At 43.3% G+C, this 14,752-nt stretch overlaps 1 protein-coding gene across 1 annotated transcript in view; it reads left to right on the top strand.

The window, feature by feature from the left end:
* Positions 1–14,752, top strand: part of Ppp1r14c (protein phosphatase 1, regulatory (inhibitor) subunit 14C) — a 111,294-nt gene that overhangs the window by 24,111 nt on the left and 72,431 nt on the right. The window contains exon 2 of the mRNA XM_013026932.1: positions 14,568–14,714. Coding sequence (XP_012882386.1) covers positions 14,568–14,714 — 147 coding nt within the window. The remainder of the gene's footprint in view (positions 1–14,567; positions 14,715–14,752) is intronic.

Below are 14,752 nucleotides of genomic sequence, written 5' to 3'. Positions count from 1 at the left end.
CCTGCAACCCATCCCCAGAGGGAAAGGAAGATGGGTTCTTAGTGGTAGCCATCTCTTGCCACTTGTCCTGACTCAATTTGTTAATGTGAGAGAAGATTCTGAGGGTTGCCTATTTTTCCTCACTTATAAATCTTACATGGTGGTCTTCTGGTTTACTTTAGGATGTGGCACCTATCTGTTGTTGTGTGTGGTGTCAGCGAAGTGTGCTTTGCTCCCTGTCCCCAGGCTCATGTTATTCATTCTAAAATATACAGTTTATGTGCAGAATCTCATTTAATCATTATAGCACTATGGTGAGATGATGTTCTTGTACATTTTAGGATACTTTTGCATTTGAGAATACACACACTAGGAGAATTTAATATCTTTCCCTGTCCAATAAAGTAACTCATATACACATCCAGGTCTGTCTGATTCCAGGGTCTAATAAAGATTACCCAATGAGTTAAGTGTGTATCTCTCTTTTTTATTTGCTAAGAAAAACTCTAAAAACAGCACTTTACTAGAGTAGCCAAAAGCTCCTCCTACGCCTATATAATTTAGAATAGTATCTCCTTATTGAACATAAGGAATAAGGTTCAGAGTTTCTTTGTAATTTCATAACCCATTATGGATCAGAAACTGCTAAGGGCTCACCAGAACATGGCTTTGCATTTTCTCCTTGGCACATAGCTGAAGCGTGTCCAGGTCCTGCTGTTGATAGGAGTGGCCCAGTAAAATATAAGCTAAGGAGTATGTGCCACCTGCTGTTTTCCAGGCATTCTCTTGCTGAAGGCTTTATCTCAACATCTAGAATTACTGTGAAAGTACTTGACTTTTCATCTTGGAAAATGGGAGTTGGCAGAGCTTTCATGGGGGAGGGCTGTTCACTGATCTAGAATTAATATCATGAGCCTGCACATCCACAATACTGGAACATACCTATTTTGAGTGTCTGCCACTACGGTCAGCTTACTCTAACAAACAACACTGCGTGCGTTACTGATACAGCAGCAGGTGCATTAGCCGAGCGTGCGGCTCCCAGGCCAGATGGAGACACGAGGCCTCATAAAACCCAGGCACAGTCTGCTGATGCTGCTACTCATTTTCCAGGAAAAATAAGCTCATTGATTCCTGTTTTTTTTCTGAAGAGTTTTGAGGTATTATTTAGTGCCAATAGGGTCAGCTAACAAGGATCAGCCTGGGAGGTGTCCTAAGGGCATTTTAAAGAGTTCATAAATAAACATAATGTGCTTATTTATCATACCACATAAGGTAGGTGATTCCCCCTACATCTCATTCTAATTCCTCATGTAAACTCAGGATATTGACTCCATCTCAGTTCTGGAAACATAATTGCCCCAGCTGTCTTCCTGTGTGTCTGCTCAACACTTCCTTTCAATTCTGGCCAGGGGGAAATGGGGCATTCTGAAAAGATAACCATTGGAACAAACAAACACCTCAGCTTTTACACTTGATCTGAGCCAAAAGGCCGAGAAGCGATAAACACCTCAGCTTTTTAAATGAGCTCAGTGAATTTCTTGCAAACACTTTATTTTCCCCTCAAGGAAACCAACCTGAACTCTGGGCTCTTCCCAATGACAACACAATTCACACCTTGCTCACAGTGTGAATTTGAAGGGTTGCCTGTACCCGACTGATGACTGATTCCCCGGAGAGAGACTTGATGAAAGGAGAGCTTGCTGCGTGTGAAAATCAGATTTATGAAGGTGACTGTGGATCAGAATCTTGGGTTTGGGGGAATGTGAGTGGTCTGGGGCCAGGAAAAGCTGCCTCTGCAGCACCTCTGGGTCGCAGTGTGACAGCAGACATCGTGGTGGCACATAGTAGGCTCTTTATAAACATAGTCCTTCTAGAACGGGCATGTATGATTTGAGTGGTGACTAAGCCTTTCTGTGAATTCATTGTGTCTCTGCCAGGTGATGAGTTGTCAGTATTCACAAATAAAGCCCTTATGACAGTGGCTTCAGAGAGATTTATGTTATCACTGTAGCGGTGGTAAATATTCCCCTGGAATACTGTCTTTCTGAATATTCAAGCCATTTTCTTCAATCTCTGGCTGAATAAATGGAGGAGAAAAAGAGTGCGAAAGTTACAGCTTTATCAAAATTAATTTTTTTATCCAAATAGCATTTGGCATTTAAATAGCTTTTAAAAAATTAGCATACGTGGCTATGAATTTATTCATTAACTGTTGCTTGCCAATATACTACATTTGGTGCTGGGGAGAGTACAAGCTAATATAATAAGCCAAATTCATTCTCTGTTTTATTCTGAGGTTTGTCATCTAAACCCTACTGACTAAAAATCATTGTTCTTCCATTCTGCCAATTTTTGTTTTTTTGTTTTTTGGGGGGGGTCTGGTCATGGAGCCTGAACTCTGGGCCTAGGTGCTGTCCCTCAGCTCTTCGGCTCAAGCCTAGCGCTCTACCACTTGAGCCACAGAGCCACTTCTGGCTTTTTTCTTTTTGCTTATGTGGTGCTGAGGAATCGAACCCAGGGCCTCATGCATGCAAGGCAAGCGCTCTACCACTGAGCCACCTTCCCAGTCCCTCTGCCAATTTTTGAGCCAACTTTAATTTTGAATTTTAACTCTTTGAACTTTTATAAGCTGGGCCTACCTCCCCTTGCCATGGAATTTTCTATAACATTCTTTGGCCTGCTTACTAGGTCCTGGGTTCAGTTCCCATGAAGAAATCATAATGTTCAGTGCATTTGTAGAATTAATCTTTTTTTTTAAGACTGACTTTTAGATAAATGGCATTTGAAGAAGATTACCTCTAATTCTAAGTGTATTTTTTTTGTCTATTCCTTTCTTTTCCCAATAAGGTAAGACAATGGGTCACATTTGGACCTGCAGGATAGTGGATAGCTGTAGGGCCTGTCCTCTGAGAACATGGGAAGTGAGGCTCTTGGGCAGGACCAGACAAAGCTGATGCTTTCTCTTTGGGGTAGAGAAAACTAGTGCCAAGGGCATGATTCCTTGCTAAATCTGGACATGGCCTCAGAGCCCTTACTTACACAGAGAGGTAAGTAGCCCTGTGAAGCAATGAGAGTTGTCTTTGAAGATGCAACGTATTTCCCATTCTGAATATTTCCTCCCCTCCCCTTTCTTGGGCAGTATTGAAGCTTAAGCTCAGAACCCTGCACTAGCTAGGCTTGATTAGCCATTCCATCAGTCCTGTTTTTGAAATAGGGTATTGCTGTATGCCTGGGCTGGCCTGGGCTGGGATCCTTCTATTTGTGCTTTCACAGTAGCTTGGGATCATAGATGGTGACAGGTGTAAATCATCTGCCAAGCCATTGGTTCCAATGGAGTCGATTTGGTCTGGCTTGTCCTTGAACCATGATCCCATAATATCCACCTTCTGAGCAATTAGAATTACAAGTCTGAGCCATTGAGTCTGGCCACATTTACCTTGAAGGGCTCTGGGTTAGCTCTTAAGGTTGGGGTAACAAAGTACCAGAGTGGCTTAAAAGAAAACAAGTTTATTCTCTCTCTTATAGTTCTAGGGATGGGAAGTCAAGGTAACGGCCGGGCCATGGTCCCAACTGAGGACTCAATGGGTATCTTTCCTCCTCTCTTCTAGTTTTGATAGTTCCCAACAGTCCTTGACATTCTTTGGCTGTGGATACAGCATTCTAATGTCTCTGCCTGTGTCATGGTATTCTCAATGTCCTTACACATTGTCTTGCTCTGTGTGCATTGGTCCCTCTGTCTCTCCTCTTCTTATACAGACACTGGTCATGTTGGGTTAAGGCCTTGATCTACTCTGATGTGATCCGACCCTAACTATACCTGCAACGATTCTGTTTCTAAATGAAATCATGCTTTAAGGTCAGGAGGGATGTGGATGGTGATGTCACTGTTCAACCCAGGACAGGCTCATTGCTTTTGTCTTGTCACATAGTGGTTCATCCCAATTGGTAGCTGCCATTTTGGTTCTGGAGGATTAGAAAGAGCTGCTGGTGGTAGAAGCACACAAGGGGAGGATGCAGGAGGCAAGGCCTGGAGAGGCTTCCAGGAAAGGCAGTGGGGGGGACAGGGCACTGGACACGAAGCTGACGAGGTAGGTGGACTGAGAGCTGGGGAGAGGGACACAGTTTCTTCACTCAGTGCTCAATGAACCAACTTGGGACTGCACTGAAGGACCCACAGCTGTGGTTCGGCCTAAAGACCCATGTGCAATGTCCCCCTTATTCTTTGCCTTGCCCAACTTGAAAATGCAAAACCAAAGACATAGCTTAATAGGCAAATAAGGCTACCACCCTGTTTCCTAGCAAGACTCCATGTTCCTTGGCTCACTAGACTTGTGAATTGACTAGACATTTTATTTTTGAAATAATGCTGCTATTAGCATTGTGCTACTATGCTAGGGAGGGCTGGCGTTTGGAACCTTGGGGCTTATCTTCATTTATTATGCTCTACTGTATTTCTGTTTTTTTTTTTTTTCAGGACAAAGCTTCTTTCGAAGTTCCTAAGAGCTCAGCAGCTAAAGAGCATCTGTGGAATATTATATATAATTTTCTCTGTCCATGGTTTGGGCAGTTGGGGCAGAGAAGGTTAATGCCATTTATTACTTATTCTGCAGCTATGGCTTTGCTGTGTGGATTGAGTATATTATGCAGTTCACTGTTTGGCTCATACTCTAGGCTGTCATGTTATTGCTATATCAAGATATATAACATTATAATTTGGTCTATTTTCCAAATAGTATGTATGCGATATACTGCTATAGATATTTGATACCTTAAGCATGAAAACTAGAAAGAAATATTATTATTTACTTTTTCAGTCTATTTCTAGGATCAAAAATTCTCTACGCGAGGTTCTGTCAAACCATACTCTTAAGTTTTTTTTTTAATTAAGTAACTAGCTTTCTGTGGGGGTATAATATATTTACTTATACAATTATGTTAATATATTGAAATACTTTATAATTCTATAATCTAGGTATTTCTGTTGGTTGGCAAATTGCTTTTCCAATCTTAAATTACACAGTAGAATTCACATGGTGACTAAATAGCTCATTTTGTGTGTCCACACATGGACATATTTAAGAAAAAATTATGGGGGCCAGGTGCTGGTGGCTCACACTTGTATTCCTGGCTACATAGGTGGCTGAATCTGAGAATCCAGGTGTAAAGGGAGCCTGAGCAGGAATGTCTATGAGACCTTTTATCTCCAATTAACCACCAAAAAAGCTGAAAGTGGGGCTGTGGCTAAAGCAGTAGATAGAGCTCCCATTTTGGGTGAAAAAGCTCAGGGACAGTGTCCATGCCCTGAGTTTGAGTCTGGAACTGGCGTGTATACACTCCAAAAATATGGGGGAGATGAAGATGATTCTGAAGTCATAGTGGAGCAAAGACATGCCCGAAAGAGTAGTTAGGAGAGGGAAACCAGACAGAGAGAACAGTGTATGGGGAATCCCATGGTCACCCATAAGATTGTCCACTAAATGGTCTGAAACGCGGCTTTTCAACACTGGCTACATGGAGGAAGCCCCTGGGGATTTCTTTTCTGGTAGTACTAGGATTTGAACTCAGGACCTCGGACTTGCTAGGTTGGTGCTTTACCATTCAAGTCATGCCTCCAGCTCTGTTTTATTGGTGATTATTTTTGACATAGCCTCTTACTTCCTACTGAGGCATATTCCTGAGTTACTAGCTCCCTACTTTAGGGATTACAGGTGCACACCACAGCATCTGACTGTTGAGATAAGAGTCTTCCAGCATGTTCTGTCCTGAAACTGGCTCTGCATTTCTCAGCCTCTCATGTATGCAGCTTGAGATGACAGGCACATGCTACCCAGATGTGGGTTCAGAAAGAGTCTTATGAACATTGCTTCCCTGGCTGGCCTTGAATCACAATCTTCCTCTTCTCAGCCTACCAAGTAGCTAGGATTACAGGCATGACCTACTGGGGTCCAATGTCCCCATGGGAACTTTTAAACAAGACCAGGCGGATCTACAAAGACTTTGATTGAATGGTTCTGAGTTGAGCTGGTATTAGAGTTTCATCCTCTTGTCAGGGAGCAGAAAACTGTGTGTCTGGTAAGTGCCAAGTATAATTACTGATTGATTTTAGAGGGTTTCATTTTTGAAAGCAGACAAGAAGGAAAAACTGCTCTCAATAGTAAAAACAAAATGTGGCTACTGCAAACTTGGAACTTGGATGGAAATCTTTGTGAGCAATGGGTGAATGTTCCTCTGAGACTGACTATTCCCCAAAACTCTTTCAGGAAGACCCCAACACACACCAAGCCAAGTTACAGTGGGAGGGAAAGGGGGTACTGCATGTATATACCCCCAACCCCTACCCTAAACTCACAGACCCTGTGTCAGAACTAAGGGGGCTGGAATATTAAGATGGGAGGTTAATAAGCCAATTGATTAAAAAAAAGATTCTAGTTTTGCTAGCTGGAAATCATCAGGTGGGAGACGAAGGATCACTTAGCTTCTACTAACTTGGTTTCCTGATCTCTCCAGTAAATAGAATAATAAGTGAACCTTGCAGGTGATTATTATGATAGTTTGAATGTGTCTCCGTAACATTCAAGTTCTGAAAACTTGGTTCTCACTACAGCAGTGATAAGAGGTGGGACCTGTGGAAGGTGACGGGGTCATAGGAGCTCCATCTTCATGAATGAATTAATGGGGTATTGAAAGAGTGGCTTCATTATGAAGTGAGATCTTTCTAGAAGCTTGATCTGTCACCCCACATGAAGCCTCCTGCTGTACTATCGGACTTCCCAGCCTCTGGAACCAGAGCCATACAAACGTGTTTTTTTTTTTTTTTTTGTAAATAATTATCCAGTCTTAAGTATTTTGTCACAGTAATGGAAAACAGCCTAAGACAATTACATTGCAGAAAAATTTGATAACAAAATTTATAATCGAACACTTGAAACTCAACAAGCATCAGTAAGGAGGTGGCTTTTGATATTATTAGACCCAGATTACTACAGATCATCTTCTTGTAGACAAGATGAGCTCAGGGCCTACCAGGTCACCATATTGCTCTATTTCCCAAGGTGGATATGCTCAAGCATAGAAATCTCCCTAGAGTCTAATACCAAGGCCACAGTAAAATGGCTCTCCTCCCCCACTCCCCATCAGCAACACCTTTGCTGCTCTGGTTTCTAGAAAGACTTCTGAGCTCTCCAGAGAATTGACACTGGGAAGATCAGACCACTGACGCATACCCAGCTCCTTGTCTATTTGGGGACTCTGTTGTAGCCCTCTATAGCGTGCAATTATCTCAGCAGTCTTAAAAGATCTGTACAGAACAGGGGTACTGATTTTTTTAAAATTCTGATTCTGGACTTGAGTTCAGGGCCTAGAACACTGGTCCCTGAACTGCTATGCTCAAAACAAGTGCTTTATCACTTTGAGCCACAGCTCTATTTTTGGCATTTTGGTAGTTAATTGGAGATCAAGGTCTTACAGACTTTCCTGCCCGTAACTTTCAACTGTGATCCTCAGATCTCAGCCTCCTGAGTCGCTAGAATTACAGGTGTGAGCCACTGGTGCCCTGCAGGGATGCTGATTTCTAAGCTCAGGCTGCTCAGGGCTCCTCCACAGTACGGGACAGGGAACCAAGGTGAAGGCCATGTGGTATCTGTAGGAAAGTTTGCATCTTTTTAGTTCAGGGTCACGAGGATCAGCTCTCTTTATATAAAACCTTCCCAGAAGGCAAAATTCAAACCAGTGCATTTTCTGAAGGTAGAGGGAAGAGCCCAATTATGACTGCTGTTATAGTTATTAAAGTTTATGTTATTCATAATTACAAACTCAGTACCAGACTTAACTGAAGGCCAGGCACTGTCCCTGAGCCTCTTTGTGCTCAAGGCTAGTGCTCTACCACTTGAGCCATGGCGCCATTTCCAGCTTTTTCTGAGTAGTTTATTGGAGATAAGAGGCTCATGGACTTTCCTTCCCAGGCTGGCTTCGAACTGTGTCCGTCAGATCTAAGCCTCCTACAGCACCTGGCTAGTGACTCTCTCGTAACAGTGGCTTGAGTCAACAAATTACTGTAAAGCCAAGGGAAAGGGGGTTAGGGATTCCACTCATGGGAGAACTGGTTGGTTGGGAGAACAGTTGTTTCTTTGTTCATTAAAGAAACATAATAAGACTCATGGGATATCTCTGTAGAGGGAGGAATGTCACTTCCTGTGTTTTTAAACCACTAACCCTGGGCTTATGGGGGAGAGATGAAAATGGCCTAACTTTTCAATAAAGAAGAATCAAGAACATCAAATGTGTGCAGTAGAAAATGGAAACATGCTCACTCACTAGCCTGGCCCACCTTCCAGGACCTATGTGATAGTCTTGGTCCTGAGAGGGCATACAACAACCAGCGAGTCCTTGTCTTCACGAATTTGCAATCTAATGAGGAGGACAGTCACACCAACAAACTGAGACTACTGTTGGCCTCACATGGCTCTACCGACATGAATACCAAAGTACCTGTCCTTACATTCTGGAAATGACAGCAAGGCAGTGGAAAAACATACATATAATTTCCAAGGAGATGCAAGAACCAGAAAGTTAAGTGTCAACATGTGAAATTTGGGAGATAACAAAACCAGACCATCCCAATGGTGACATCAGTTTACATAGTTTTAATTCTGAGGTAGTGTAAAGACATCCAGGTGGAAGTGACAATGGAGTGAGTGATACAGATGCACATTTGGGACTTGTTGGTGGAAGGAAGGGGGAGGTAGCTGGAGTAGGGTTTCTAGGTAGAGGTTTCCCACAGCCTCCCATGCCTGAAGTTGTGTTGTGTGTTGGCTCACACCTGTAATCCTAGCTACTCAGGAGGCTGAGATCTGAGGATTATAGTTTGAAGCCAGCCTGGGAAGAAAAGTTCAAAAGATGCCTATTTCCAATTAACTAGCAAAAAGCAAGAAGTGAAGCTGTGGCTCAAGCCTTGAACAATAAAGTTCAAGGACAGTGCCCAAGCCCTGGCTAAAGCCTTAATATGTACACATAGGTGTACACCCCCCACAGATTTAACACTATATATTATTTTTTGTTTTATCCTCTTATTCCTGGCATTACTTAAGATTGTTACATTCTAATGTGGCCTTGGGCTTTAACTATAGCATTCTCAAGATAGATTACCAAATGTTGCACAATTATGGTTACATTCAATCTTTAAGATAATTTGCACCTGAATATAAATATTTGTACAGTATTTAATTGTTTCCCTAGGGACTGAAGAAAACTCTGGAAACCCAGATTCAAATAATCTTATCTAAAAGCCTTTGGATGTGAAGATCATATTCAGAGACAGACGACCTACATAATTCAAAAAATACAAAAAGATCTTCACATCAAGAAAGGTGGGGGCCAGAGGAGGAGAATGCCTCCCCCCCCAATACAAAGCTAGGTAGAAAGAGGATCAATGACATTTCCTTAGGCTGCTGTCTCAGAAGGAGTAATTCCTTAAGGGAAAAATCTCATCCCTTGTATTTTAGAAAGTTCCTAGACTGTTCTATTCATGAAGAAAATGATTTTTTTTGTGTGTGTGTGCTAATATTAAGACTTGAACTCAGGGTCTTGTGCTCTCACTCTACTACTTGAGCCACATTTTTGCTGGTTAAGTGTAGACAGAGTTTCTCAGACTTTTCAGCCTTGGCTGGCTTTTTTTTGGGCGGGGGGTCTGGTCGTGAGGCCTGAACTCTGGGCCTGGGCGCTGTCCCTCAGCTCTAGCGTTCTACCACTTGAGCCACAGCGCCACTTCCGGCTTTTTTCTTTTTGCTTATGCGGTGCTGAAGAATCGAACCCAGGGCCTCAGGCATGCAAGGCAAGCGCTCTTCCACTGAGCCACCTTCCCAGCCCCCTTGGCTGGCTTTGAACTATGATCCTCCAGGTCTTAGTCTCACAAGTAGCTAGGATTACAGACATGATCCACTAGTGCTCAGCCAAACCATTTTTTTCCCAAATTCTTTATTGTGATTAAGTGATTATATAATTTCCCAGATTTCACAGTATTGTGGGATAGTGATGCTTAGTTAATGTCACAAACACATTATAACTTTCATGGAGCAAATTGTCTATCATGGTCTATAACATTTCTGAGTTCTGTGAGCATTGCGATACAGTTATTTCTTCCACCTTGGGTGGTATGTACATTTCTTTCATTTTGCATAGCATCAGCTGTTCCCCCTTTCCCACTTGTTCCCTCCCTCCCATCGCTGCCATTGAGTTGCTTAGTTCATTTTGGTCAATGTCCAGTGCAGCTGATGGGTCCCGCTGGTATATGTTTTTCCCTGATTCCCTCTAGTTCTGTGTCATCCTCCTGGTTTTCCTCCAGTGTGCACATATATACCATACATGTGATCGGCAGCATGTGGTTATTTAGTAGTGATTCGACCAGATGAGTGGAAGTCCTTTCTTAAGTCCTGCTAATGTTGTTTTATCACCTAACATTTTGGATTTAACATTCACTTATCAGGGAGACCATGTGTTGTTTGTCTCTTTGCACTTGGCTTACCTCACTCAACATGATTTCTTCTAACTCCATCCATTTCCTTGCAAATGCTATTATTTTGTCCTTTCTAATGGTTGCATAATATTCCATTGTGTATAGATACCACAGTTTTTGGATCCATTCATCTGTGGTGGGGCATCTGGGTTGTTTTCATATCCTGGCTATTGTGAACAGTGCTGCAATAAACATGGAGGTGCACGTGTCCTTGTATATTGGTTCCTGTTGTTCAGGGTAGATGCCTAGAAGTGGTATGACTGGGTCCTAAGGAAGGTCAATATTTAGCTTTCTGAGGACCCTCCAGACTGCTTTCCAAAGTGGTTGTATAAGTGTACATTCCCCCCAGCAGTGTAATAGGGTTCCTCTTTCTCCGCATCCCCTCCAGCATTTGTCGTTGGCTGACTTTAGGATGTGGGCCATTCTGACTGGGGTAAGGTGGTATCTCAGGGTTGTCTTTATTTGCATTTCCTTCACAACCAGGGATAGTGAACATTTCCTCATGTGTTTCTTTGCCATTTTTATCTCTTCTTCTGAGAAATCTCTCTGTAGTTCCCTTGCCCATTTAGTAATTGGTTTGTTAGGTTTGGGAGGGATTAGTTTCTTGAGTTTCCTGTATATACTGGATATTAACCCCTTGTCTGATATATTGCTGGTAAATATTTTTTCTCAATTAGTTGGTTGTCTTTCTAGCTTGGTTGCGATAGCTTTAGCTGTGCAGAAACTTTTTATTTTAAGGTAGTCCCATTTGTTGAGTCTGTCTCCAATTTGTTGTGACCCTGGGACTCTGTTCAGGAAGTTCCTTCCTGTGCCTATAAGTTCAAGTGTCTCTCCTACTCTGTCCTGCAGTAGTTTCAGAGATTCAAGTTTGATGTTAAGGTCTTTACTCCATTTTGAGTTGATGTTGGTGCATGGTGATAGGCTGGGGTCCACTTTTAGTTTTCTGCATTTGGCTGCCCAGTTTTCCCAGCACCAGTGGTTGAAGAGGCTGTGTTTCTTCCACTGTATGTCTTTGGCTTCTTTATAAAAAATCAGCTGGCTGTAGGTGTGTGGTTTTGTCTCTGGGTCTTCTATTCCATTGGTCTTCGGGTCTGTTTTTGTGCCAGTACCATGCTTATGTCAGCCAAACCATTTTGATCAATCAGAATTTACAAAGCACTTGCTTTCAATAAATGTATGAGAAATATTGTTTTGCAGAATTCTCTATTACTTTTATTTTCTTGTGGTGCTGGAGATGGAGCCCAGGCCTCCTAGTTACCAAGCTAGTGCTCTGCCTGTGAGGTCTACCTCAGCTCTGCCAAACTTAAATCCTCACCTAGGTTGGGTACCAGTGACTCACACCTATCCTCCTAGCTTACTCAGGAAGCTGAAATCTGAGAACCATGCTTTGAATCCAGGCCAAGTAGACAAATCCTTGAGAACTTTATCTCCAATTTAACCATCAAAAAGCTAGAAGAGGAGGTGTGGCTCAAGTGAGAGAGCTATGTGAGGAAAAACAAAGCCCTGAATTCAAACCCCAGTACCAACACACACACACACACACACACACACACACACACACACACGCACTCACACATGCATGCATGCATGAACATGCACAGAGTCAGCCTGGGAATAATGCCTTCATTCTCAAATATTTTTTCCTTTGTTTAGACAATTCTGGAAGAGCAGAATTTCTAACGTCTGTCACAATTTGAGCATTAAGGTTTACTTTTATGAAGAATCATGTATGTATGTATGTTTGGAGGACAGAACCTTGGTGTTCACTTCCAGTATCATTTACATCCTGGGTGGAGAAGCAGATGTAAAGAAACAAATTCAGCAGCAAGCAGGTGTAAAGAAACAAATACAGCAGAGGTACCCATTAGCTGCACTGGACATTAATGAAAGTGAACTCTAGGGTGGTGATGGGAGGGGGAGAGGGAGAGAGAAAGAGGGAACAGCTGATGCTAAGCAAAAGGAAAGAAATGTACATAATGCCACCCAATTTAGTAGAAATAGTTCTATTGTTAAAGTTTGTAGAGTTCCCAAGCTTTGTAGATTAAGATGATTATCATTGTGAAGGTTAAAAGGTGTCTATTATGCCACAGTACTGTGAAATTTATGTGATCACTTAATCTCAATAAAGAAATATTTGGAGAAAAAAAGAGAAGGAACTTGATGTTAGTAGTTCAGCTCTTACTTGTGAGTGAAGGCAGATTCATTGGGGCATGTGGTCAGTGTCTACATTGACATGATTTATCATTGACCATTTTCTGCAAGTTCAGATGCCTAAATCTATGTCTTTTGAAACCTGTCATTTTTCAAAGCTGTAAGTGAAAGCTGAGCTTTAAGCACAAAGGAAAAGTCATGCTATGCAGTGAGAAAAAAAATGGACCTAGGAATTCCTCAGAAAGAACTTATGCGTTTTCATAATTTCTTTGAGCTCTTCTGGAATGACTGACTTCATTGTTCAAAGCCACAGAGTGAGGAACTGGAATTTCCCACTCTCTGCCATTCAGCGGTATCATGGGTATACTTTTCAAAATAGTTGGTATGACTGGGTCTCAGCATCAGAACATGGCAGAGGTTTAATATCATTTCTCCTTCATAACGAACATTCTAGCTATTTTGTTTTGATTTGAAGTCTCTTGGTTTGTGCAGTTGGTTGAAGCTGGTGCTAGCCAGCTTGGTAAGGTGCCAGCTGTCTAGAGCAAGACAGGCTTATTTTGTGTGGGGACACTGGCTGATTGTTGCTCTCTTTCCACTTCCTCCTTTGGGACAGAGTTGCATTTAGTGAAGGCACTCACCCTCTTGGCTATGGGTTCAGAGTTTAAGATGATCTATCTTATATAAGACAGATTGGGTGGGATGAAATGGAGGAGTCATCACTCTCTAGGACAGTCAGATTTTATGGAGAAAACTTGCCTTTGGAATCGTAACTGGTATCTTCTTTGGGGCAGAGATCGTATCCTTTAGCCTTTGACTCTCTTCTGATTAGTACAGGAGTTCAAGGCTAGCCCTAGCCACTTCATTTCATACATTTTGTTCTGCAAGGTCTGACCTCATAATGAACTAATAATGAGCTTGCAGGCACATAGTGCCGGGACAACTCCTACTTGGGCTCTTGCTGGAAAATCCCAAATTGAGGGAATAAAGGCAATCAACCCTGCCAGCAGATGATGGCTGGTCACATCTTTATCTTCCATGTGTTTACAGCTACCAGCCCAGGAGTCCACTCAGAGTCCTCTCCAACACAGGAAGAGTGCAGAGGAAATTTACTTGGTTGCCTTAGCCTATAAGAAACTTCTCTGAGTAGTTGCAAGTAGCCTTTCTCAGCTTTCTCTCTTTTTTCCTTCCTTCTTTCTTTCTTTCCTTCCTTTCTTTTCTTTCTCCCGCCCCCTTTCTCTCCTTCCTTCTCCCCCCACCCCTTCTGTGTGTGTTAGTGTGGCTTGAACTCAGGGCCTTGCACCGCCATCTGTATTGTCACTCAAGACTGGCCCTCTACCAGTTGAGCCACACCTCTGTATTCCAGCTTTGTGGTAGTTAATTGGAGACAAGACTGAGATTTATTCACCCTGGATAGCTTCAAAACAATGGTCCTTAGATCTCAGCCTCCTGAGTAGCTAGGATTACAAGCAAGAGCCACCAGCGCCTGGCAACACTTCCAGATTTCTAAGCCTACCAATCCTTACCTCACTGTTGGAGAGTCGCGGATAGTCTGGACGGCCCTAACCCCACAGGCTGCTACCCTTAGATTGAGCGATCTTAGAATGATTGGTAAGGAAAGAAAAAAGGGGTCTGGAAATGATTTCTCCGGCGCGGTGAATTGCCTGAGTGCACAAACATCGCCTCATCCATTTCCCTTACAATCCGCGAGGAAAGGCGTCGTGGAGTGAATAGGAATGTGTTGGGAGCTGCGGGGTGGGGCGGGTATGGGGGGGCTGTGGGACAGGGACCCCGGAGAGAGGGGGCCAAGGAAAACCTTCCGCACTGCCCTTCCTCGTCACGATCGTTTTCGCAGTGGTCCCCCGTCCCGGGACAGCGTTGGGGGAAGACCTGGGAATCCGGGCTCACTCCCCGGTCTCCGGGACAGGTGACGGTGGCCCTGGCGTCGAGGGCCGTTCCCGCCCAGCCCTACGCCAGGGCCCTCCACTGTCTACGCGCTGGGATCGGCGCCTCCCCGCCCTTTCTCCACACCCGGCCTTCAGAAAGGGCGCGGGCGGGCGGCGTCTTTAAGGCTGTGATCCCCGCCCTCCCCCTCCGCCCTCCCCACCGCCC

The sequence above is a fragment of the Dipodomys ordii genome, unplaced genomic scaffold (assembly GCF_000151885.1).
Source record: "Dipodomys ordii isolate 6190 unplaced genomic scaffold, Dord_2.0 Scaffold98, whole genome shotgun sequence".
Classification (NCBI taxonomy): Eukaryota; Metazoa; Chordata; class Mammalia; order Rodentia; family Heteromyidae; genus Dipodomys; species Dipodomys ordii.
This window is presented reverse-complemented; position numbering and strand designations above follow the sequence as displayed.